This window comes from Pipistrellus hanaki (genome assembly GCF_964339955.1).
Source record: "Pipistrellus hanaki genome assembly, chromosome: 19".
Taxonomy (NCBI): domain Eukaryota; kingdom Metazoa; phylum Chordata; class Mammalia; order Chiroptera; family Vespertilionidae; genus Pipistrellus; species Pipistrellus hanaki.
Window position 1 is genome coordinate 7,341,365 of NC_140521.1, and position 25,407 is coordinate 7,366,771.

General features: G+C 42.5%; 2 protein-coding genes across 2 annotated transcripts; both read left to right on the top strand.

Annotated features, from left to right (window-relative positions):
* The first annotated feature begins 1,638 nt into the window (after positions 1-1,638).
* Positions 1,639-22,816, top strand: ANAPC7 (anaphase promoting complex subunit 7). The gene is made up of 11 exons (XM_084868035.1): positions 1,639-1,864; positions 6,464-6,650; positions 7,692-7,811; positions 11,606-11,717; positions 12,029-12,182; positions 13,033-13,175; positions 15,480-15,597; positions 16,266-16,462; positions 18,753-18,977; positions 20,246-20,396; positions 22,102-22,816. Exons 1-11 carry the CDS (start codon positions 1,764-1,766, stop codon positions 22,289-22,291), a joined length of 1,698 nt encoding a protein of 565 aa, XP_084724161.1. The 5' UTR covers positions 1,639-1,763; the 3' UTR covers positions 22,292-22,816.
* LOC311613769 (large ribosomal subunit protein eL39-like) lies at positions 13,191-15,460 on the top strand. Its single transcript, XM_084868096.1, has one exon. It carries the CDS (start codon positions 13,294-13,296, stop codon positions 13,447-13,449), a length of 156 nt encoding a protein of 51 aa, XP_084724222.1. The 5' UTR covers positions 13,191-13,293; the 3' UTR covers positions 13,450-15,460.
* Positions 22,817-25,407: the final 2,591 nt, after the last annotated feature.

Below are 25,407 nucleotides of genomic sequence, written 5' to 3' on the forward strand. Positions count from 1 at the left end.
GACCTGGACATCCTTCCGGCCGAAGCCATGGTGGTAGGCCTGAGGCAGATGTGGTTAGGGGCGATTAAGCCAGCAGGGGAGGGCAGTTGGGGGTGATCAGGCTGGCTGGGAAGAGCAGTTGGGGGCAAGCAGGCTGATAGGGGGTCAGTTGAGGGGGGAGGAGGAGGCAGTTGAGGGCAAGCAGGCCGGTGGGGGGGGGGGCCTTTGGGGACAACCAGGCTGGCAGGTAGAGCGGAAAAGAACCAGTGGTCCCAGATTGCAAGAGGGATGTCCGACTGCCAGAGATCAGGGGCATCCCCCGAGGGGTCCCAGATTGGAGAGGGTTCAGGCTGGGCTGAGGGACAGGCCTCCCCCTGCCCCGTGCATGAATTTCGTGCTCCAGGCCACTAGTATAGTTAGAATCATACAGTATATAGCTTTTTACTTTGGCTTCTTTCAGTGCATGTAAGTTCCACCTTTTCATGGAACACCAAGACTGTGCTCCAAAGACAAATCTGTCTGTAGTGCTAATTGAACATTAATATGCAGACAATCAGTTTTGATAGTAACTGGCAAACTTGCAGAATTTAAGGACCAAAGCCGGAAACTATATTATTTATTTTCTTGCTAATCCAATATGTAGGATAAAAGTCTTTCTTAAATACAGTAATATAATGAAAAATATTAATCCATTATCTTTTTGTACTGTAATATATTTTTCATTAAAATTGTACTGGCATCATTATTTAGATGAAGTTTAATAAAATAATATTTTCATTGTCTAGTTTTCCCCAGGCCATTATTAGTCATTTCAGGATTATTACTGAAAGTAGGTTGTTTTTTTTTTATTGTTGTTGTGTTTTTTTGTTTTTTTTTTTGTAAAAGAGAGGGGTGGCCAAGAGAATGACAAGTCACAGACTGGTAGAAAATATCTGCAAAACACGGAGCTGATAAAACAAACACTGTTACCCAAAACATACAAACAACCCTTAAAACACAATAGGTAAGACCATAACCCCATGGGAAGATCAGAAAAAGCTCTCAGCAGAAACCTCACCAAAGAAGGAAGATCTGTCCTTTGAGTGACAGGTGGACTAGGGAATTGCCAATTATAAGGTGGCTAAAGCTCAACCCAGCCTTCATCCTGAGCTAGTGATGCATTTCACAGGGTAAAGAGAAGCCCTTTTACACCCAGGGAAGCCCGCCCCCCGCCTCCCCCGGCCACACACGCCTCAGCAGAGGGGGTGTGGTGCCCTCAGCCAGTTAGGACTGTCCCTGGCGCCTGACTAAAAATATATATTCTGACAAAATATTATATATAATATTACATTATATTATATTAATTTTTTACAGAGAGGAAGAAAGATAGCCAGAAACATCAATGAGAGAATCATTGACCAGCTGCCTCCTGCACACCCCCCCCTACCGGGGATGTGCCCGCAACCAAGGTACATGCCCTTGACCGGAATCGAACCCAGGACCTTTCAGTCCGCAGGCCGACGCTCTATCCACTGAGCCAAACCGTTTTTGGCAGGTTCCCATGTTTTTTTTTTCCGTTAACAAAACCAATGGAAAACCAAATCATTCCACCTGAAAAGGGGGTGGGGAAGAGACTGAGGTATTTATTCAGGCAACTTGCGTAGCCGCCTATGTTCCCGGGGGCGGAGCCACTGGTGGACCCGAAGGACCCGTGCGCGGCCGCCATCTTGGAGTCTCCTCTCAGGCCCTCCGACCGGCTTTTCGCGCCGCCGCCCCGGCTCCCCGCGGCCTCGCCACCGGGCAGGATGAATGTGATAGACCACGTGCGGGACATGGCGGCCGCGGGGCTGCACTCCAACGTGCGGCTCCTCAGCAGCCTGTTGCTCACCATGAGCACTAACAACCCGTGAGTGGAGGCGGGGAGCGGCCCGGGGCTCCGGAGCTAGTGGCGCCTGTTTGGGAGCGGGGGGGCTGAGGGGCCCGGGGGCCGCGGGGAGGAGCGGCCGCGGCCTCCGCTGAGGCGCCGGGGCCGGCGAGGCCTCCTCGGGCGGAGCCGCCTCAAGAGTGCCGGCCGCGTTCCCTGACTCCCCGCGGGAGGGGCGGCGGCGGCGGCTCCGAGGACCACCCTGGCGAGGGCTCCCCGAAAGTTGAGAGCAAAGTAGGGTTTTCTGAGGTTCCTGGTCCCGGGCAGAGCGACTGTCACGCCGCTGGGCTGGCTCCTCTCTCCCCAGCTCCTCCCCGAAGAGCGTCTTTCTCTCCTTCGTGGAAGCTCAGAGACCCGCCCCCTGGGATCGTCCCACGTGGGGACGGGCTTCCCCCGGAGGGTGTCAGCAGGCTCCCCTTCCCGCCCCGGGAAGCCTCTGGAAATGGAGACCCTCTGGGAGGAGGGGAGTGGCACCTTGGTAACGACTCGCAAACGCCCGTTTCCTGTTGTCAGAGCTGCCTTTTTTTTTAAAAATATGTCTTATTGATTTTTTTACAGAGTTGAAGAGAAAGGGATAGAGAGCTAGAAACATCGATGAGAGAGAAACATCGACCAGCTGCCTCCTGCATTGGGGTATCGGGGGTTTGCCCACAACCAAGGTACATGCCCTTGACCAGAATCGAACCTGGACCCTTCGGTCTGCAGGCCGAGGCTCTATCCACTGAGCCACACGGGTTTCGGCAGAGCTGTCTTTTATTGAGTCTTAGGACGGGAGCGGTGCGGGGCCCTGTCCAGCCTGGAGTGCCTCCATGTCTCCATGATGCTCACATTAAGTCCCTTCCCGTGCCCGGCGAGGCCACACACCTGCCTCCCCAATGTAACCTCCAGCCTCCCTCCCCTCTCTCCGTTCTGATGGTGAACACGCCCAGCTGGTTCTCCGCTCAGGTCTTTTGCATTTGTCTTCCTGCTCCGAGTTCTTACCTTAGGCCTTCCTCCTCACACAGCTTTCCATCCAGAGAGCCCCTTCTAAAGAATTGTTCTCTGCTCCTCAGAATTGCTCCTTAACCCTTACTGTTCTCTCCCTTCGCCCTGGTGTATAGTCTGCATCACTTTTTACTCTAAATAACGGAGGTGTCATGGACAGGTGACATATTAATTGCAGGTGCACAGTGTGATAATTCGGTATATGTTGTGATAGGACCACCACAACAAGTCTAGTTAACATCTATCCTTACATGTACCCTGTTTCCCCGAAAATAAGACAGTGTCTTATATTAATTTTTGCTCCCAAAGATGCGCTATGTCTTACAATATTTTTCAGGGGATGTCTTATCTTTCCATGAAGAAGAATCCGGTACACATTTATTGTTAAATGAAAATAAAGGAAATTTATTACCTGTATATGGTAAGGTAGTACGGTAGTTGTCAACACAAACCAGACAAACTGTGAATCCTACAGTATCAAGAATTTACTCATTTATTCATTGACAATCATGTCATCATCTTCTGGAACATCATCATAACAATCCAATTCCTGAATTTCCTGGTGAATTTCTTGTGACTCCATTTTTTTCAGAATCAGTGGACCAAATCTCTCATGTTTAGCCTAGGGGGGCCTTATTTTCGGGGAGATGCCTTATATTTCACTCAGAAGGAAACCTGTAAGTAGGTCTTATTTTCGGAGGATGTTTTATTTTCGGGGAAACATTGTAGTTACAGGTTGGTGGTTTTTTCTCTGGTGAGAACTGTGACGATCTGTATTCCGCGTCACCCTGTTAAAGAAGGCATCTCTTAGCTCCTACTGAAGCCAGCCCGGTGCCTGTGTACAGTAAGCACTCATTGACTACACGTGCTTAAAGAAGTGCATACAGCCGAAACCAGTTGGCTCAGTGGATAGAGCGTCGGTCTGCGGACTGGAAGGACCCAGGTTTGATTCCAGTCAAGGGCATGTACATTGGTTGCGGGCACATCTCCGGTAAGGGGTGTGCAAGAGGCAGCTGGTCGATGTTTCTCTCTCATAGATGTTTCTAGCTCTCTATTCCTCTCCTTTCCTTTCTGTAAAAAAAAATCAATAAAATATATTTAAAAAAGAAAAAAGAAAAAAAAGTGCATACAACCTGAAGAAGGTGACATACCCTGTTGAGTTCACACATAAGTAAGTGGAGGAGCCATAGGTTTGGGTTTTGGTCCTTTTGATGCTAAGGACAGCCTGCTGTCTCTAAATGGCATAATTACATTTTCTACTCCGGGTGGACCCATTTGCATTTGGCCTGCTGTTGGACCTCACTACGTGCAGCCCATCGTTTTGCCACTTCTGTTGACAGGGAGGAGCTCTGGTCTCTGTCAGCCTTCTGTGTTTGTTCTGGAGCCTTTCGCTTGGTTCTGAGGGATTTGTCAAGAAACAGTTTCCACCATTGGGAATTTGTGCAAGAGTTAGTCATTGTCCTTGGTTCTTGAATATGTTACAGGATAGAAGCAGTCTGATCCTCTGACTAGACTTCTTCATATTAGGTAACACTGGTAGTTTCCTAGTTTTGGAGGCATTTAGATTCTGATCTATATCATTTATATTTTCAAATTTCTTATTGACTTGGCAATAAAATACAGTAAAAATCGAACAAAGCAGAAAGGGTCTGCAGATAAGTATCTGTCTCTGAATCTTTTAAAATATATATATATTTTATTGATTTTTTACAGAGAGGAAGGGATAGGGGGAGAGTGTTAGAAAAATGGATGAAAGAGAAACATCGATAGCTGCCTCCTGCACATCCCCTACACCCCTACACTTGGATGTGCCTGCAACCAAGGTACATGCCCTTGACCTTGAGTCCACTGGTCGATGCTCTATCCATTGAGCCAAACCAGTTAGGGCTGTCCCTGAGTCTTGAACCTCATCCCACCATTTCCCTTCTCCAGAGGTAAACAACAATTAAGTTTCTCATATCATTCCAGAGATAATGAAAGTAGGCATGTTTGTTATATATAAATATATGAATGCTTCCTGAGTATAACATTTTCTATCTAATCTTATTTATCAAATACATAGAATCTCAGAGTTGGAAGAGATTTTAACTATCTGGACTATAGCTTTCAATTTGTGAATTTCCTTTGTAACGTTATATCCTGTGTTTAAACTTTCCATCCTTTTTAAAAGAGTTTTTTTTATTAAGATAAAATTCACATACCATGGAATTCTCCCTGTTAAAGAATACATTTCTGGCCTGACTGGCATGGCTCAGTGGTTGAACGTCGACCTATGAGCTAGAAGGTCACAGTTCAATTCCCAGTCAAGGCACATGTCCATGTTGCGAGGTCCCCTGTGTGGGGCATGCAGGAGGCTGCCAGTCAGTGATTCTCATCATTGATGTTTCTATCCCTGTCTCCTCCCTTCCTCTCTGAAATAAATAAAAACATATTTTAAGAAAGAATACATTTCTGTGGTTTTAAATATATTCACAGAGTTGTGGAAGCATCACTTGTCTATTCCAAAGCTTCTTCATTACCCAGAAAAGAAACTCACTTATCAAGTAGTAGTCACTCTCCAATTCCATTTCCTCAGGTACCTGACAGCCACAAATCTATGCCACTTTTTTTTTTTTTTAATCCTAACTTGATAATTTTTTTTTTTTGAAGAGAAACATCCATCATTTGCCTCCTGTATGCACCCCGAACAGGGATTGAACATGCAACGTAGGTATGTGCCCTGACTGAGAACCGCAGCCTTTTGGTGCAGGAGGACACTCCAACCAACGGCCACCAGGTTGGAGCTATGGTTCCTATTGAGGATCCTTTGTCAGTCAGCTTCTAGGCACTTACAACACTTGTGAACAATATTCAAGGTTAAAGTTTTGGGACATTGGTTTCATTACACTGTACTTAAACCCCTGAGACTCAAAATAAAAATTCAAGTGCTTATAAAGTTTACTCTTGTGTATAAAATAAAAATAAAAAAAACCTTTATCAAATAAGACATCCTCTTTCTATTCCACTGGCTTATCCTCTTCTATTTCCATATTTCAGTATTTTTATTTTCTTTAGGATTTGAAGAGTTTTCAGTTCCCTACAAACCTCTTTTCAGTACTTTCTAAAAAAGATTCAACTGGTGAACTTTCTCTTTTCCAAGTTTTCAACTCTTCTCTGGTAATACTACTAGTTAAATCATTGTGATTGTTCTTCTTTGTCTTATCCTAAAAATTGATGTTAATATAAGAGAGTATGGATATCTGTCAAACCATTAAATTAACAAATCTTGGGTTAAAGAAGAGGAGAAAAATATATACATTCCTCTTTGTACACCTTTGTAGTTATACAAAGAGATTTAGAGGTATCATTGCTTTTACAGTAAATAAAGGAAACATATTTAAGGCAATCTTCTACATGTGTTGACCATTAGCAGAGTATGCCCCATTCCTTTAATTTTAGGAATTACCACTTAAGGCACTTTTTTTTTTTTTTTTTTTTTTTTTTTTTTTTGAAACTGTGCCAGGCTTGGACACTAAGAAGGGACACTAAGGGTGGTTATGTACTTTCAAACCTTTCAAAAATAACCCGTGTAGAGCGTATACTTTCTTTGTTTTCTAGTGAGTTATTCTCCCCATCTCAGAAGTACCAGCTTTTAGTGTATCATGCAGATTCGCTCTTTCATGATAAGGAATATCGGAATGCTGTGAGCAAGTATACCATGGCTTTACAGCAGAAGAAAGCCTTAAGTAAAACTTCAAAAGTGCGACCTTCAACTGGCAATTCTACATCCACTCCACAGAGTCAGGTAATGGGAGATACAAAGTGTGATTTTGGTGGGGAAGAGGGCTGGGAGCGAGAGAGACTGAAAAAATATGTAAGACTGATGTTTAGATGTGGAAGATGGTAAAACAAAATGTAATTTTAAAGGGACTTGACTGGACAAACAAAGATGAAAAACCACTTAGATGAAAGAATGCATCCAATTAAGTGCTAATAGCAAAATTCATTCTGGATGAATCTAAAAATGGAATTAACTATGAATGATCTGGGTTCTAACCAACATCATGCATTGTTCTTCCCTTTCATACAAACAGAACTTAAAATCTAGTGTTTTTATATTGTTAATAAAAATACAACTTTAAAATATAACATTTTACGACTGAGGCTCCCTGGGGAAATATATGGGAAATCTGAAAATTCCTGCCAATTGCTGAAACCAGTTTGGCTCAGTGAATAGAGCGTTGGCCTTTGGACTGAAAGGTTCCAGGTTCTAATCCGGTCAAGGGCATGTACATTGGTTGTGGGCACATCCCCAGTAGGGGGTATGCAAGAGGCAGCAGATCGATGATTCTCTCTCATAGATGTTTCTAACTTTCTATCCTCTCCCTCTCTGTAAAAAAAATTAATTAATTAATTAAAAAATTCCTGCCAATTTTTTATAGTTGCTTAAGAATCATCTGATCATAACGATTACGTAGGCTTTTAGGTAGATAGATAGATAGATACCCTGTTTCCCCGAAAATAAGACAGTGTCTTATATTAATTTTTTCTCCCAAAGTTGCGATAAGTCTTATTTTCAGGGATGTTTTATCTTTCCACGTGCTAGGTCTTATTTTCGGAGGCTGTCTTATTTTCGGGGAAACATGGTAGGTAGATGGATGGATGGATGGATGTTGTTTTGAACACTTCTGTGTAGGCTTTTATTTGAGTATATGTTTGCAGTTCTCTTGGCTGTATATATAGGAACAGAATTGCTGGGCGCTGGATATTATGGTAACCTTATGTCTAACATTATGAAGTGCCATACTGTTTAATATTTTGAAGAGATGTTTTCATCCCCTCTTAGTGTCTTCCATCTGAAATTGAAGTGAAATACAAAATGGCTGAATGTTACACAATGCTAAAACAAGATAAAGATGCCATTGCTATCCTTGATGGGATCCCTTCAAGACAAAGAACTCCCAAAGTAAGTTGAATTAACAATTCGTTACATTTTCAACTCCCCATTCCTTCCACCACTCTTCTTTCAGGTTTTCTGTATACATTAGGGAGTCCATTTGAACATTTTACTCTTGCCTCTGGTTTTTACTTTGTTCCTTGTTAAAGGGTTGAGCTCAGAGAGGTAGAAGAGTGCCTTTCTTATGAGACCCTGAAAATTCAGCCGATGAAAATGGTAGCTGGAGAATACAAGTGCTGATTCTTTGTTTTTCTTACTGTAGAAAAAAATGAATTACAATGCACTTCCAGGTGGCAACTATACTGTTTTAGAACCTCATTTTTTTTTTGGTAATGTGAATGGTTTTATTAATCCCTTCATTTTCAAAATCAAGTTTACAAGAGCCTTTTGTACTTATTTGTGTGGGGGATATGTACTTGTGTTTGATTTGACAACATAGTGAATAGAATATCTACAACTGAAATGAGAAGATCTGGTGTCTTATCTGAGTTTTGAGCATACAAGCTATTTGTAGTGTGTACTTGGGCAAATTCCAATCGGAACTTTATTTTCCCTCTTATTTATAAAATGAGGATAATAATACTTTTCTGCTAACTTTTGGAAAAACTAAGTTTATGTATGTGAGGATACTCTTTAAAGTACTAGTCTGTAAGGAGTATTATATTGGTCATCTTTGATTACAGGTTTTTGGTGTGTGTTTTTTTAAGCTTAGTTTAGAAAAATAATGCAAATCCTTGCTCTTAGATTGAATTCATGTCAGTATTTAATATTCTACTATATTCTTTCATGTCAACTGTCTCCCTCACTTCATTGAAAAACTGTGCTAGCCAAAACCGGTTTGGCTCAGTGGTAGAGCATCAGTCTGCGGACTCAAGGGTCCCAGGTTTGATTCTAGTCAAGGGCATGTACATTGGTTGCGGGCACATCCCCGGTAGGGGGTGTGCAGGAGGCAGCTAGTCGATGTTTCTCTCTCATCAGTGTTTCTAACTCTCTGTCCCACTCCTTCCTCTCTGTGGAAAATAAAAATTAAAAAAAAGAAAAACTGTTCTGTATAACATGCTTAACAGTGAAGAATTTTATCTGTAAGATGCCTGTGCTCATCCTCCTGTCCTTAAAAGAGGAATCTAATCAGTAAGGACCTAGTGTATTTAGTTAGTGTTTTTTCACCTAAATGATGCTGAGTTTTAAAAGTAACCAATCAAACTTTATGAGAATGTGTTTAAGTATCTCTTTATAATGAAATGTATTTAAGATTTTCTGAGGTTTATATACTATTTCCCTAGTATATTTTATGGTGGTGGCTACTATTGATATTAAAAACATTTGGGCCGAAGCCGGTTTGGCTCAGTGGCAGAGCGTCGGTCTGCGGACTGGAAGGTCCCGGGTTCGATTCCGGTCAAGGGCATGTACCTTGGTTGCGGGCACATCCCCGGTAGGGGGTGTGCAAGAGGCAGCTGGTCGATGTTTCTCCCTCATCGACGTTTCTAGCTCTCTATCTCTCTCCCTTTCTCTCTGTTAAAAATCAATAAAATATATAAAAAAAACAAAACAAAAAAAACAAAAAAAACATTTGGAAGCATATTACACACTACCCTGTCTTAAAATAAGCATGAGTGGTTATATGTTAACTTGTGTTCTGGTACCCTATGAAAGACTTACTGAAGAATAATTTTTTCATATATGAAGAATATCTTCCTTTTGGAAGATCCTGTTTTGATGATGAACTTTGAATTATACCTGTTCATTATCTTATTGGAAGGGCACCTTTATTTCCTCCTTAATGACTCCAAGGAGTTCGGGGACAGTGAGTAATGACAAAGAAGCTCAGTTTGGGGTATCCAGCACTTGTGGTATCCAGCATTTTAAGAGGGACTAGAGGAATCTGCATTAATTTGGAGTTCATATTCTTCATTCTGTAGAGCTGTTATAGCCAGGGGCAAACAAAGATGTGTGCCTCAAACATAAACCTATAATATTTACAGTTTTTCTTTCTTGTCTGTTAGGGAGTTAACTGGCTTCTCAGTCTGTGTACAGGACAAGGAAGTGAGTCAAAATACAACTAAATGAACGTCTGGTTTTTTTTTTTGTTTGCTTGTTTCATTCGTCTTTTTTTCTTCTTCATTTTTTCATTTTTATTAAGGTATTATATGTGTACATACCTTACCAATCCCCACCCCTTCCACTCTTATACATGCCCTCCCTCCCCAGAGTTTTTCGTCCATTGGTTATGCTTATATGCAAAAATGAACGTCTGTTAATGTATGGTAAACACCGCCACACATTTCTTCACATTTTAAAGGAAAATTCCAGTGTGAGATTATTATATCTTGGCAAATCTTTAACTTTTAAGAGCAAAAATATAACACACAATTTCTCACTCAGTTTTTAGAAAATGATTACTGCTTGTGTTTATAACTGGTAGAATGTGGCTTTGTGATGTTACCAAGTAAGTATCTGCTTTAAAAATAGTTGACTTTCTCACTAGGTAGTAGTCAAAACTCATTCTTTTGAAGTGCCAGGTAGTTTAAAGGGAATTTTAATATTCGTTTGCCCATCAGTCATGATTTGTTAATAACAAGCAGTGAAGAAAGGCTTTTAAATTTAAACCTCTTTTTAAGTTTGACCCTAATACTGGAGTTTTCCTTTAAGTACCTTTTTTTGCATTTCAATGTAGCCTAAAATGGAAAAATCTGAGGCCAAATAAAAAATAGTTTTATTTCTAGTATTATTTCATTGTTTGAATCAGTATGGATTTATGCCATAGTAGATTGTTTTATATACTGTAAGGACATAATTGGAACATGTTTTTCATCTTCAGAGCCACTCTTTTGAGTAAATATTTGGAGTACGAAGCTACAGATGATTGAAGAGTTTGGGATTGGCTTTTTTTTCTCTTTGCCTTCATGTTGACTGCTTCTTTAGGTTATGATCTGGCAAACTCTGTGTTGTGTTATGCTCTATTAATTTTAAATTGGAATACTGTGTTTTTCTCTTTGGACTTTTAAGATTATACTTTCCCTGTACCTTCTTTGGAACGTTCAGGTTTTCTCAAAATTTCCCCGTTGCATTTTTGAAAGGGTTATTTAAATAAAGTTTTGTGGAGTTACATATTTGAATTGTGTTATTTAAATAGTATAATCTCTGGATCATTGTTACCTTTAAAGGTCAGTTAGAGTTTGATTTTTGTAGCATAACTTTGATGAATCAGGCAGTACACAGTACCCATTGGTCAAAGCTTTAAGTATGAGAAAGGAGAGAGTCTAGCTGCTAGACTAATTGTCAGAGATAAGCCAAGTATTGTGCTTTTGGGTCTGTCATTTCCTTTTTAGGGAAAATTCATCTTAAGTAGCTATGTTAAAAATTCCTCACTTTCTATGGCTTGATGCTAATTTCATTTAAAATATGTAAACTTGAGCACTTCTAGAATAGTTCATCTTCTGTCTTAAGACCAAGAAAGATCAAGGTAATTAGAATTTTGTAACATTTCTCAAATGAATGTTACTCCCATTTCCAGAGGAAGCATCTTTGGTCCAAATACTATTGGACCTTTTGGTTGGGTAAGTGAAAGGAATTTGATTTTCCTTTTAGAAATGGGAGGACATAGGAAAAGCAAAGGTAGTAATTTCTGTTTGTTTTGATGAATGGAGTTGGTATTTGTTTATTTCCATGGGGCTCTGGGTAGATTTTCTAGTAAGAAGTAAAGTAGTAGCTAGTAATAAAAATCAGGACTTAAATTGATGGTGCAAAATATTTCTTTGCAATATACACGTAATCTTATTGTCTTCTGTTTTTATTTATTACAGATAAACATGATGCTGGCAAACTTGTATAAGAAGGCTGGTCAGGAGCGCCCGTCAGTCACCAGCTATAAGGAAGTGCTGAGACAGTGCCCATTAGCCCTCGATGCCATTCTAGGTACGGATCATTCCTGCCTATATTTGTGGAGTGTTTACTCTCTAGTGTAGCAGTTCTCGATCTTGGCAGTATACTAGAATAGTTTTATTTTTCCAAAAGTTTCATCTGTAGATGGTGATTTAATAGATTACTGTTATCATGTATTTCCCTGATCAAGAAATACTAAATTATGTTTGTTCTGTCATATGCATCTTGATTTGAATAGGACAAAGGTTGCCTTTAACCCACGGAAAGGATAACCTGTTGGTTATTACATTGTAGAAGAGAGATGCTATGCCTCACATTCTTTTTCCTGCTTTCTATTGGGTTAGGTTTGCTGTCCCTATCTGTAAAAGGTGCAGAGGTGGCATCAATGACAATGAATGTCATCCAGACCGTGCCTAACTTGGACTGGCTCTCTGTGTGGATCAAAGCATATGCTTTTGTGCATACTGGTGACAACTCAAGAGCAATCAATACCATCTGGTGAGAGCCACAAAATTAATTAAGTGTTCTTGAAGCCCTTTCCTTGTAAGGAGGTCTGATATATCTAAAGTAGCAAAACAGGAAAATTAGGTCCTTATCTCTTGGTGCTGTAGCCAGTTGTCCCTGGGCTTTGTTAGTCTCTTAATGTACCATATGGCCCCAAATGTAATAATCTCTGCTGAGCACCTGTTAATTGTAAATTTGGATGGAGTTTAACTCCGTACTTGCAAAAGTAGTAACCATTGCAAAGCAAACTGCCTTTGTGTATCATGCTTGATTGAATCTGGAAGACATCTTTTTGCATGCCCAGAAGCATAGTTATTGCAGCATCTGATCTGGGTTGGGTTCCTAAGACTGGGGATTTTCTTTCTAGTCAGGTAAAGTCCAAGGACAAGAGACTGGGATTTGTGTTATATTATCATTTGGTTGAGTATCAAGTAGCTGTCATTTGTGAATAACATTACATTTAACATCATATAGCATATTTTATCCACTGAAAAACTGTAATCAGAAAGTTATCTCTGGGTAACAAGAGATTTCTGCTTTATTCTGTATATTTGCTATCTTATATAACTTTTGTTTTTTAGATTTGTCATTCATTTAATTTTTATGTCTAGATAATACAATTTCATTCTTTTTAAATTGTATATTTTAACTCTTAGATATAACTTTTTATTTAATCATAAGCTCAGATAAGAAAATCTAGTGTACAGTTTGTTTTTGAAGTTTTTTATTATGAAAAATGTCATATATACACACACAAAAATAGTACTTATATGCCTGTCACACAGACTTAACAACCAAGAGGATTTATAACAGGTTTTAAGGTTCACTGTTTAATATCTTAAAGTTCACTAGAGAAAAAGTCGTTGTTACGAGATAATGTGGATCTACTGGGAAGCTTAGCTGATCTATACTTCAGAGCTGGAGACAATAAGAACTCTGTCCTCAAATTTGAACAAGCACAGATGTTGGATCCTTATCTAATAAAAGGTAAGTAATTCTTGGGGCAAGGCGGAAGTGACAGTAGAGGGGCAGATGAGAAAAGATTGAAAATGTAGCGTGACTCTTTCTCTGCCATCAAGGTGCATGCGTTCGCTTCTCCTTCACCATGTCTTCCCAAAAGACTTTCAGGATCAAGAGGTTCCTGGCCAATAAACAAAAGCAGAACTGGCCCATTCCCCAGGGGATTCTGATGAAAACTGGTAATAAAATCAGGTACAACTTGAAGAGGAGACATTGGAGAAGAACCAAACTCGGCCTATGAGAACTCACTCATGAGATGACTCACATATTCATGCTGTATCCTGGTTGCCTACACCTTTAAATGATTGAAAAGATGCTACTGTGTGGACAGTTGGGACATTTTAATTGGAAAATTAATGGATTTGTGATTTTGCTCTGTTGATGTTTTTTCCCCTGTGAGAGTAGGTTGGTTCAGTAATAAATGTGTGAGGTCTTTAAAAAAAAATGTAGCATGATACCAGTTTTCATGGAAATAGTTTGTAAAATTTATTACATTTGCTGTTTACCATTCTTTTGGTCCTGACACGTGTCTCTAACGCTTGGGTAATGCCATTTGAGCAGTTGTTTTTGCTTCATTCAAGTATCATCTCACCACAGATCATTATTTAGGTGTTTTTTTTTCATTTGCAAGGAGTTATAGCTTCTCCTTATGATCATAGGCTCTCAAGATTTATAGATTTATGATGTGCCTAACTGAGCGTTTGGATGGCATTCCCAGAACTGTAATATGCTTTTAGGGGATTTACTTTACTCTGTATAGTTAAAAGGGAATAAATGAACAGATGTTAAGAAAAGGATGAGCACCATAACTGGTTTGGCTCAGTGGATAGAGCGTCGGCCTGTGGAAATGTCCCAGGTTTGATTCCGGTCAGGGGCATGTACATTGGTTGCGGGCACATCCCCAGTAGGGGATGTGCAAAAGGCAGCTGATTGATGATTCTCATCCATGTTTCTAACTCTCTATCCCTAACTCTCTATCCCTCTCTCTTTCTCTCTGTAAAAAAATCAATAAAATATATATTTTTTAAAAGGAGGTAAATGAAGGAAGTAATTAGGAGTGAACATCAACAAAATTTATTGATTTGAAAGAAGATTGCAGTTGAAGGAGTAAGCCACAGGCACTTAGTTCTAAAGGATGACTGTTGGGTGACTGTCAGTAAGTAAGGCTGTGTGCTCAGGAATAGTAGGAAATAAGGTCAAATAGAAGGGCTGAGGTCTGCTTGTAAAGACCTCCAAAAGACCTTGTTACAATAAACAGTCTTGTAGACACTTAAGCCACAAGAATGACGGAGCAGTGAGAGGAAAAAAGATGAATTTGTTTGCTTAAGGCCTCCCTCTTGCTTATTTCTCTCTCCAAGCTACCCTGCCCATAATGAAAATGGTGGTTTAGAAATACTAATCTGGTAGTAGTCAGAAGCCTGGAGTTGGAAACTCAGACCAGAGTCAGGGCCAGTAGGGAATGTTGGAGTGATCTTGGCTTGAGACTTTTTCCTGGGAATCTGAAGGGATAATAAGGAATGGAGGGAAATAGTGTTAAGAGATGAATGACAAGAATGGAGGGCCCTTTTTATAGAACATGGGAGAATAAAGTGTGTGCGTGTGTAGGGATGATTTTACATAAACTAGACTTCAGAGAACTAGATGGTTTTTCTGGAATAGGCTAACATTTTTTTCAAGACCAACTGGCATATTAAGTGTGTAACCCTGACTGCCTAGACCTCTTGGAAGAGAGAACGTAGTTGATACCTTTTTTGGGCCTTTCTGGTTGAGTTGGGATAGCTGTAGTTACCGCGACAGGATGCAGGGACAAACAGTTCCTAAAAATAGCAGGCTTTCAAATTGTGAGGTAGGTCCTACTCCTTTTCTTTTTCTTTAGTTTGGATGTGTTTTTTTCTTTTTTAAAATATATTTTTATTGATTTTTGAGAGGAAAGGAGAGGGGTAGATAGATAGAAACATCAGAGATGAGAGAGGAGCATTGATCGGTTGCCTCCTCCACACCCGACACGGGTGATCAAGCCTACAACCTGGGAATGTGCCCTGACTGGAAATTGAACTATGACCTCTTGATTCATAGGTCGACACTCAACCACTGAGCCATCCCGGCTGGGCTGTTTTTTGTTTTGTTTTGTTTTTCTTTTTTATAAATAATTTTGTTGGGAACTGGGAATGCTGACGGAAGGAGCTCATGATGGTGGAAAGGGCTCAGGGGTGGGCTCTGAGGATGGTGCTGCCCTTTATAAAAGAGTTTAAAGACCCTCTTCTTTTCTAGGAATGGATGTGTATGGCTACCTCCTGGCACGGGAAGGGCGGCTGGAGGATGTGGAGAATCTTGGCTGCCGACTCTTCAATATTTCTGATCAGCATGCGGAACCCTGGGTGGTCTCGGGGTATGTCTGTGTGCTCCCTTCCCCGCCAGTTCCCAGCAGATTATTTGGGAACTTGTAATTCTTCTGAAATAGAATATAGCTTGGAAACACAGGTTTAAGAGATAAGACTTTGGATTCCAATTATGGTCTTTGACTTTAGACAGGTGATTTACCTCTTTAAATCTGTTCTCCTTTGGAAAACAGTGACGATACCTCTGTTTCATGGGGTAGGTATAAACTGAGAGTGAATGCATCATGCTCAGCGAAGGAGCTGCTGTTATGTTATTGACCTGGCTTGTAAGTTCTCTGTCTCTGATCTGATAACATATCCAGATCATCAGGTTCTCCTTCCATATCAAGATTTCCCCCTTAAAAAAATTTTTTTTTTTTTTTTTCACTGATAGATTAAGTGTGGTTTGTAATAAAAATCATGTAGAGGGCCTTCTATGCAGCTTCTTTACATAGGCATATCTTGGAGATACTGCGGGTTCCACTCCAACTAACTCAATAAAGCAAGTTTTATAGTATTTTTGTTGGTTGGAAGATCTTGCCTTCAATTTGCAAAAAAACAAAACAAAAAAAAAATTACCAAGGAAAACCCCCAACACCTGTGAGGAACAACAAAGAGCAATAAAGCATGGAGTGCCAGTGTTCTTCTCTCAGATAACTCTGGTGGTTTTTTCCTCCAGGTGTCATAGCTTCTACAGCAAACGCTACTCCCGGGCCCTCTACTTAGGAGCCAAGGCCATTCAGCTGAACAGTAATAGCGTTCAAGCTTTGCTGCTGAAGGGAGCAGCCCTCAGGAACATGGGCCGAGTCCAAGAAGCAATAATCCACTTTCGGGAGGCCATACGGCTTGCACCTTGTCGCTTAGACTGTTACGAAGGTAAGATAAAAATTATAGATGACTGTGTGAATCTGTAGGTGTGGCAGCAGCGCTGAAATGGAAGGTTTTGTTAGGCTGGCAGTTCCCACGCTTGGTTGTACTTTGGAGTCCACTGGGGGAACTTTTAAAAGTCCTGATGCCAGGTCACCCTAAGACCCTGTAAATTAGGGTATTTGGTGGTGAAAGATAGGCATCAGAGTTTTTTTTTGTTTGTTTGTTTGTTTTTGAAGATCCCAGGTAATGCGGATGTGCAGACAAGTTTGGGAATCACTGCATTAGGCATTTTAAATTACTTTAGGGGTTTCGCTGGATTTTTTACTTCATACTTTCAGAGTCCATTTCTCTTTGTTTTTGGTGAGGGAGTAAATAGTTGAGGTTAATTTTTTGGATTCTCAAAGGTAGACAACTCATTAGTGTAAATCTCCCTGTGCCAGCACTGTGCTGAATCACTTGGTTATTATATAGGTCTTTATTCTGTTTCACAGTTGCCTTACATTGGGCCAGAAATATTACCCTTAGGGTAACTCCATATTCATGTGATGGTGGTGGTGTGGGAATTGGTAGGTTCATTGTGACTCCAGAGTGGGCATGATCAGGGTCAGACTTTGTTTTGTTATGTACTATTTTGAGTTCATGCGAACTGACCCCAGGAGTTCAAAGGAGTTGTGCCAGCTTCTGCAATATTTGGTGACTCAGTCACGGGCTTTGAAATAACTCTTACAAGATGCAGTTCCTCCAAAGCATATTTTTATAGGAATTTAAAAATAAACCCAGGAGTATAGGAGTCATTTGCTGTTAACAGAAAGATGAGTTCAAATTTGAAAAATAAAATTTGAAAGGGGGGTTAAAAAAACAAATCTTCCTGGGTGGATTACTACCCCAATAAAATTAAAAAGTAAAGTGTTAAATAAATAAAAACTGTTAGAGCTATACCTATGGTGGATTTGTTATTTTTTATTTTTATTTTTTGGATTTGTTCTTAAACCCCAGCAAACCAAGCTTTTGGTTTCAAATTAAATTCTTAGTCCTGAGCTATAACTTCCTACCTCCCAGCAGCTTTTCTCATGCTAATTCCTTTGGGCTGTGAGCCTGATGCACCTGAACCCAGGAATGCAGTGGAAGAGCTTGGACCCAGTTGGTTAGAGTTGGGGATAGTTTATGGTTTGTTCCCCAGCTGGCTGGTTAGGGAGGCTTCCAGGGCTGCCTTCACTCAAGCTACCATTTGGCAATTGGATCAGGGTGACTAGTCATACCCTCTGTTGCTTGCAGCCTCCAGCCTAGCTTCTTTTACTGGTAGGGGCATTCTTTCCATTGCCTTCTGGCATTCCAGTGGGGCTTTTGCAGGGAAATATCACTTCCCAAGTAGTTGCAGACCTCTGTCTTCTGACTCTAACACGTTGCTCTTAAAAGTTAGGCAATTTCTGGTTAAGTATCATAGCGTGTGGTGGAATGTGCACAAATGTTATAAATGCTGCTGGGGTGGAGGATAAGCAGAGAAAATCTGCCAGGCATTGTGTGGGTTTGGGGTTCAAGCTGTTGGTTCTGTTTTGATGAGTGCTTTGTGCCAAAAAGTACTTCCTCTGTTTTCCTCAAGTTCTTGGCATGAGAAGTAGAGAGTTGACTGTATTTAAAGTGTCCTCATAGGACATTTACTAGTAACTTGCTGTGGGTATGAAAAGAGTCAGAAGCTGCTAATTAATCTTGGTATATTCGGTCCATCTGATGAAGCTCTTCCCATCTAGTTCAGGGAAGTCCTCAGCAGATGCTTTTGGGGACTGTGTTTCAAATGAAAAGGTCTTCTCTTCTCCTTTGGCTGCTCCCAAGGGCCTCTAGTTTGTAGAACTGGACATTCACTTTTATAAGGAGCTTAACTAGGACATGAAAGGTGACAGCACAGTGGAAATTAACAGTTTGTTAAGAGACAGTGAAATCTCTGGTTTTGTTAGAAACATCTGTGACTATCTCAGCCAATAATTAGTGTCATACTTGTTTCTCTAACATTCAGCTGGGCTTTATGCATGCTTCAGTTTAGGCATGTTCATTACCTTCTAACTGAAGGTGCCGTTGGAGTGCAAGCTTTTTCCATATCCGTGAGTGCTCTGGGGAAGAGTACTTTTTAGTTACTCTATCAACATACCGTCCAGTCTAATCTCACCATCAACGTTTTCTCCTGGCCTGCCCCTGCTCTGAAACTTTGAAGGTTTATAATTTGTCAGAGTGGAAGCATGGCTTAGAATGGTAATGTGGTTGAGCTTTTTATGTTTTTTTTGTTGTTTTTTTTGTTTTTTAGGTCTCATTGAATGTTACTTAGCCTCAAACAGTATTCGTGAAGCAATGGTGATGGCTAACAACGTTTACAAAACTCTAGGAGCGAATGCACAAACCCTTACCCTTCTAGCCACTGTTTGTCTCGAAGACCCAGTGACACAGGAAAAAGCCAAAACTTTGTTAGATAAAGCCCTGAACCAAAGGCCGGATTACATTAAGGCTGTGGTGAAAAAAGCAGAACTGCTTAGTAAGTGTATTTTATTTACTTCCCTATCCATCATTCATTGTATAAAAACTTACTTCAGCTGGCGTCCCCAGTTCAGCTGGTTACAGGTGATCAGATAAGTGTTTTCCTTCTGTAGTAGATCTGAGCCCAGATGAACTGGTTTAGCACAACTAAATGTAGTTGGCTTAGATCTGCTTGGATTGTCAGGGACTGACTCTGGTGGAGCTATGTTTGGTTGTTACTTGTTCATCTCACTTTGATCCTGAAACCTGGTATGTGCCCTGACCATGAATCAAGCTGCCACCTTCTCCCCCCCCCCTCCCCCCCCAGTATATTTTTATTGATTTCAGATCGGAAGGGAGAGGGAGAGAGAGATAGTAACATTAATGATGAGAGAGAATCATTGATCAGGTGCCTTCTGCACACCTCACACTGGGGCCCGAGCTCACAACTGGGCATATGCACCGGGATTGAACGGTGACCTCCTGGCTCATAGGTTGACACTCAACCACTGGACCACACTGGCAGGGCAAACAGCCACCTTTTGATGCAGGGGACGGCACTCCAACCTACTGAGCCACACCAGGGCTAGCAATTTTTCTTTTTTTAGTTCCCTTTAATGATGAACTGGATTTGGGCCAGTTTGGCAAATAAAATAACATGCTCGCTTTTTATTTGAACCTAGCTTAGTAGTACCTTTAAAACAAATCAGAACCCAAACTGCAGGTTTACCTAATGGAATAGGAATTCAGATGAGCTTGTTATTTTCTGCCATACCACTTTTTTCTTGTGGACATCTACAAATAGATTGTCGAATTCTGATCAGTGTTGTGGATTTTGTGTATAAGACTTGAGATGGGGCTGAAGCCGGTTTGGCTCAGTGATAGAGCGTCGGTCTATGGACTGAAAGGTCCCGGGTTCGATTCCGGTCAAGGGCATGTACCTTGGTTGCAGGTTCCCCAGCCCTGTTTGAGGTGCTTGTAGGAGGCAACCAATCAATATGTCTGTCTGTCTGTCTGTCTGTGTGTCTCTCTCTCTCTCTCTCTCTCTCTCACACACACACACACACACACACACACACACACACACACAGACACAGACACACAGACACACACCCACACACAGTCTCTCCCTCTCCTTTCCACTCTTTTGAAAAATCAAAGGGAAAAATACACCCTTGGGTGAGGATTAACAAAAAAACAAACAACAAAAAACAATAACCTGAGGTGGGAATGTATTTTCAAAATGTTGGGTAAGTAAATGAGGGTCTTTTTAATTTTTTTTCCTAGGCAGAGAGCAGAAATACGAAGATGGAATTGCTTTGCTGAGGAACGCACTAGCTAACCAGAGTGACTGCGTCCTGCATCGGATCCTAGGAGATTTCCTTGTAGCTGTCAATGAGTATCAGGAAGCAATGGACCAGTATAGTATAGCACTAAGGTAGGCACTTAGCCTCCTGGGGGGAAGTTTGATGAGGGGTAGAGAAGGCAGGGAACTATGTCACAGAAACTCTGGAAACACACACACATTGTGCCCACGGTTGCAAACAGAGTAATAACAGAAGAGGAATTTGTGAATTCATGACTTCAAAAAAGAATTTTTAAGTATATTAACATTAAAGAATGGTTTCACTCATAACCAGCTCACATCACTATAATTTCTGTTTTCATTTGTGTAAATCATCTTCCTGGCCTTGACCACACATATACATATTTTTATAGGGTTATATGTAGTATATATTTTATATTCTGCTTTTTCAAGTCAAAGTATTATGAGTACTTTCCCATGTTTCTACCTACTATAGTAGTTAAGAACTTAAGCTCTGAAGTTTGGTTGGTTACTTCCACCACCTGTTATCTTGGGCGAGTTACTAACAAATTTCCTTGACTGTATCTATCTGCCGTATTAGATATTAAAAGATTAAATGAGGATTAAATGATTTTCCCATGTAAAGCTCTTAGCACTGTGCCTGGTACATAGTAAATACTAAATAAATAGTGGTATTCTTACTGCTTAGTACAGAAGTGATTTCTTTGAGAGTTGTCTGTGTGTCTGTAAGGTCCTGGTGAGGCCTGTCTGTAATTGAGTCTGATCACGTTCATTTACTTATTCAGCAGCTGAGCACCACTCCTGGGCCTGGCATCTCAGTAACCACTGGGGATGCTCCGCTTCCAGTTGCTTTCAGGCTCAGGCGTGCAGACTGATGGATACCACGTGCTAAGTGCTTTCATAGCAGTCTGTAGACGGCAAGGTGGGAGTACAGAGGAGGGTGGGAGCCCTGGGTGTGGGTGAGAGCTGGATGGAAGGTTTTAGAGAAGAGGAGATAATACAAATCAATCTACAGGTATATAAGTAGGAACAGGATTCCCACATGGGTTTTGTCTGCTTTTTGGAAGTCCAGAAGCAAGAGAGAAAATAAAATGCCAGACTTTTATTACAGGTGGGATTTGTTAGAGGTTGGACACCTGCTGGCTTGGGTGATGGTCACAAAGGAAAGAGGAAAGATTGCTTAGGAGCCAAGTAGATAAATGTTCTTGAGCTTCTGAACTTTGGGGGCTTTTGCACATGTAATGGCTCTTAGCTATTAAACTCGAATGCTCAGAAAGGGGTTGCTTTGGGTCCTGGGGTCTAACCTAGGAGTTGACAAATCTGTTCCATGGTAAGCTTGATTTTGGTTAACTCCTACAATGCTGATATGTTTGTCTCATAAGAACATGGAACAGTTTTATTCACAGGAAAATAAATATTTTTTGTAACCCTGTAGCTTAAAAACCTAATACTATTAGAAATTACATTTTAGTTTTTCTGTTAATGGGGTTTACTACTTTTTCATTTGTGTTATCTGATTGCTTCCTCTAGCTTAGTGCTAGGGGATATGTGTGAAAAGGTTTAAGAAATAAGTGAAGAAAAACTCAAATTGAAGATTCTGAAGATTAGGACAAGATACCTTTTTTCACTTCTTTCACTTCTAGCGGTGGATTCCCTTGGTCCCGCCTATGGGACCGGAGTTGTTCGGAGAGGCCAGGCATTCGAAGTTTCTCTGTGCCTGGGTGGTCATTTCACTGGCGAGCCAGGGAGATGGCGCATCAGCCAGCAAGAAGCAAGGCAGAGATTCAGGCCTCTCCTTTGTTTTGTTGTCCCCTAGTTTGGACCCCAATGACCAGAAGTCTCTAGAGGGGATGCAGAAGATGGAGAAGGAGGAGAGTCCCACGGATGCCACTCAGGAGGAGGATGTGGACGACATGGAAGGGAGTGGGGAAGAAGGGGACCTGGAGGGCAGCGACAGTGAGGCGGCCCAGTGGGCTGACCAGGAGCAGTGGTTCGGCATGCAGTGAGGCAGGTGGCGGCTCCGTGGCCGCACTGGCCTGTCCTGCGCTGAGCACTTCCATGGACTAAGAACTGTAGGAGCTCGCTCTCTGGGAGGACGATGATCAGCATGTGATTGCAGCAGGGTTTCTGCCCCCTGGCTCCCTGTTTTTAGTAGTGACCTCATTGTTTAAAACTGAGCCTGACCACCTTCCCTATAAATCCATCCTCTGCGGCTCCAGAGGGTTGGAGCCAGTAGGATTGGGAACCTCCGGTAACACTGAGCTCGTTCACCCAGCTCATTTGCATTTTCTTGGTAAATTTCCCTGGGGGAGAGTCTTTGGCCAGATTTTAGACTGTTTCTGTCTGGCTGTCAGGACCTCTGAGGTTGGTGTCTGGTTTCAGCATTTGCTGTGGGGTCATCAGAGGGGTCATTCCCTCATACGCCTTATTTAAGAGGTGATGCTTTTGACAATATAGGTAACCATTAAGTGTGGGGTTGGGGGTTGGCACAACTAACCTCAAATTCTCATTAAAACAAATTTATCTCGGGGGGAAAAGAGGAGTGGGGGGTGTGGGAAGAGACTGAACAAAAACTGCACCTATGGATGAAGACGGGGCGGGGGAAGGGCAGAGGGTGGGGTGGGAACCTGGTGGAGGGGAGCAATGGGGGGGGAAATGAACATTTGTAATATGAACAATAAAGATTTATTAAAAATAAAATATGCACTTAAAAAAACAAAACAAATTTAGTCAAAGGTGGTATAAAATATGAATTTGATGTACAGGGAAAGTTCTGTTCTAAAGTGTATAGTAGTTTAGAAGCTCAGAACATCTGATAACTAATTTTAAATGGACAAAAAGTTACTGTTAAAGTATCTTTCAGTATGAGAACCAGTGCCTGGGCAGCAGCATTTGATGGAGCAGTTTCTAAAGAGCCAGCAGGCAGTGGGACCACGTGGCCTGGAGAAGACGCTGCTCGTTGGCCTTAGTGCTCACTCCGGGATGCGGCTGCATGTCCTTCCTCAGCTTGCCTCTGAGCAGCCATTCTCAGTCAGTGCATCGGGAGAAAAGGTGGAACCCCTTTGCCATTCCCCTGACTGGGGAGAGAACCCCGCCCCAGTCTCCTCACCATGACCCCTGAGATTCCCTCGGGTTCAGATGGTGCCTTAGTGCCCTGAGTGTCTCCCTTTTCCTGGGCTGGCCCTCTCTGCTCTGCTGGGAGGGCCTAGATCAGTCTCCGTTCCAAGCCCCTCCATCCCGGCGTCGCCTGGGGTTAGATCCTTACGGCCCCTCCCACCTGCAGCTCCAGCATTTCTGTCCTGACAGGTTCCAGGCGGAAGAGGCAAATGAAGCTACATCTTTAGAGCGCCTGACATAGAATTGGGAATACTTAGTCCACATCAGAGAATGGGAAGAGTGGCCTAGAGAGTGCTGAAGATCTCAACTGGTACTGCTCCCACTATCACTTCTTCTCACAAACAAAAAAACCTCTGTAGGCAGGGAGCTGGGACAGTCAGGCTGCCCAGCTCTGGCTGTTCCACTGAACCACCTGCTAGGAGACCAAGCAACCTGACGAGGGGTGGCCTCCCAGGTGCCTTCTGGTGCCTAGTTTCGCACAGCCAATATGGGGATGTTTTAACTGATTCTTATCATTCTCCCCCCCTGTTTGTAGCACAGGTGTGGGATCAGGCTGACTGGGTTTCTAAGTCCCAGCTCTCCCACTGTCAGCGGTGCGGGTCAGGCTGGTGGTTAGCTTCCATGGCCCGGGCTCCCACATCTGCCTGGGTCTGAGGACTGAGTAAAGCTCGTATGGAGTTCAGCATGATGCCTGCTGTGAATGTCACCACCCCCATCAGGGTAAATACCAGATTGCCGATTCTTCTCGGGGGAATTGGAGACTGGGCCGAAGCCACCTCTCTTTCTCTTTGTGGTCCTTTAGCTGAGCAGGGAGGCAGGGTCCTAAAGAAGGGTGCTCCCTGCCTGAGGCTTGGTCTTCCATACTCCAGTTCTGAGCCCGTTCAGTGCGCCCAAGACCTGCAGGGCCGATGCCGGGAGCTTTCCTTGCCAGCCTTCGATCGGGGCCACAGCCGGGCCTGTGAGTTCCTCCTCAGAGAATGAGGCCAGCTATTTCCCAAATGCACCTGCCAAACTTTTGCTTTTCAATGATGCAGGTTTCCAGGCCCAGTACCAAGTCTTAATCCAAATCCAGTACCTGGGCTCAGGAGTCTGCATCTTTTATCACTCCCACCCTGACTTCTTTTTTAAAATATATTTTTTATTTTTACAGAGAGGAAGGGGAAGGGACAGAGTGTTAGAAACATGGAAGAGAGAGAAACATCGATTAGCCACCTCCTGCATACTCCTTACTGGGGATGTGCCTGCAACCAAGGTACATGCCCTTGATGAATTGAACCTGAGACCCTTCAGTCTGCAGGCTGACACTATCCACTGAGCCAAACCGGTTAGGGCTTTCTTTTCCAACATAGGTATTCCCTGGTCCAAATTTTGAGAAACCTAAGAGGGGGGTTGGGGGGCCCCAGAAGCTGCAGGCCTGACTTCAGAGGCTCCTGGAGGCCTCACAGTGGCTCCCTGTGGGTGGGAGCAGTGCTCATGACCAGTCTCTGGGGCCCATGTCCATGCCCAGGCCAGCTCAGCCAGCTCCGAAGCCGCAGAACTGCCTGCTGCCCAGGACCGAATTCTCTGCTGACAGGCAGTGAAGCCTGACTCAACGAGCACTTCGCCTTGGCCCCCGTGGGCGGTGGTCACGTCAGGCCTGCCAGGGCCTCTGGAGAGGTAAGTGCCTTAGTAAGGTTTTCCACGTCGGGAGCCCCTCCCCCAGGCAGCAGGAGGGGCGTGGAGCGTAGGCTTCTGTCTTCTGACCTGGCCCTGCTGCACCGGGGCTGCCGCCAGTCGGGGCTAACGTGTGCGGGGTTTCCCAGATTGCTGTGGGAGATTTCACTGCTGCCAGCACAGAACACGTCATGTATTTCAGAAACCACACAGTGGCAGTAACACTGGGAATAAGCCTAAAGCCCTCAAGTCAGTCTCCTTAGCAGCCATTAAAAGAAAAGAGTTTTATTTTTCCCCCCCTCCCACCCCTTAAAAGAAAACAATTTTAAAATAGAGTACCCTTGAGCATTGC

Bases quoted from the DNA above. Each gene is read 5' to 3' on its own strand.
- ANAPC7 (XM_084868035.1), top strand. From the start codon at position 1,764: ATGAATGTGATAGACCACGTGCGGGACATGGCGGCCGCGGGGCTGCAC. The intron at 1,865-6,463 runs GTGAGTGGAGGC...TTTGTTTTCTAG, and splicing joins ACCATGAGCACTAACAACCC to TGAGTTATTCTCCCCATCTC. The intron at 16,463-18,752 runs GTAAGATAAAAA...TTTGTTTTTTAG, and splicing joins TCGCTTAGACTGTTACGAAG to GTCTCATTGAATGTTACTTA.
- LOC311613769 (XM_084868096.1), top strand. From the start codon at position 13,294: ATGTCTTCCCAAAAGACTTTCAGGATCAAGAGGTTCCTGGCCAATAAA.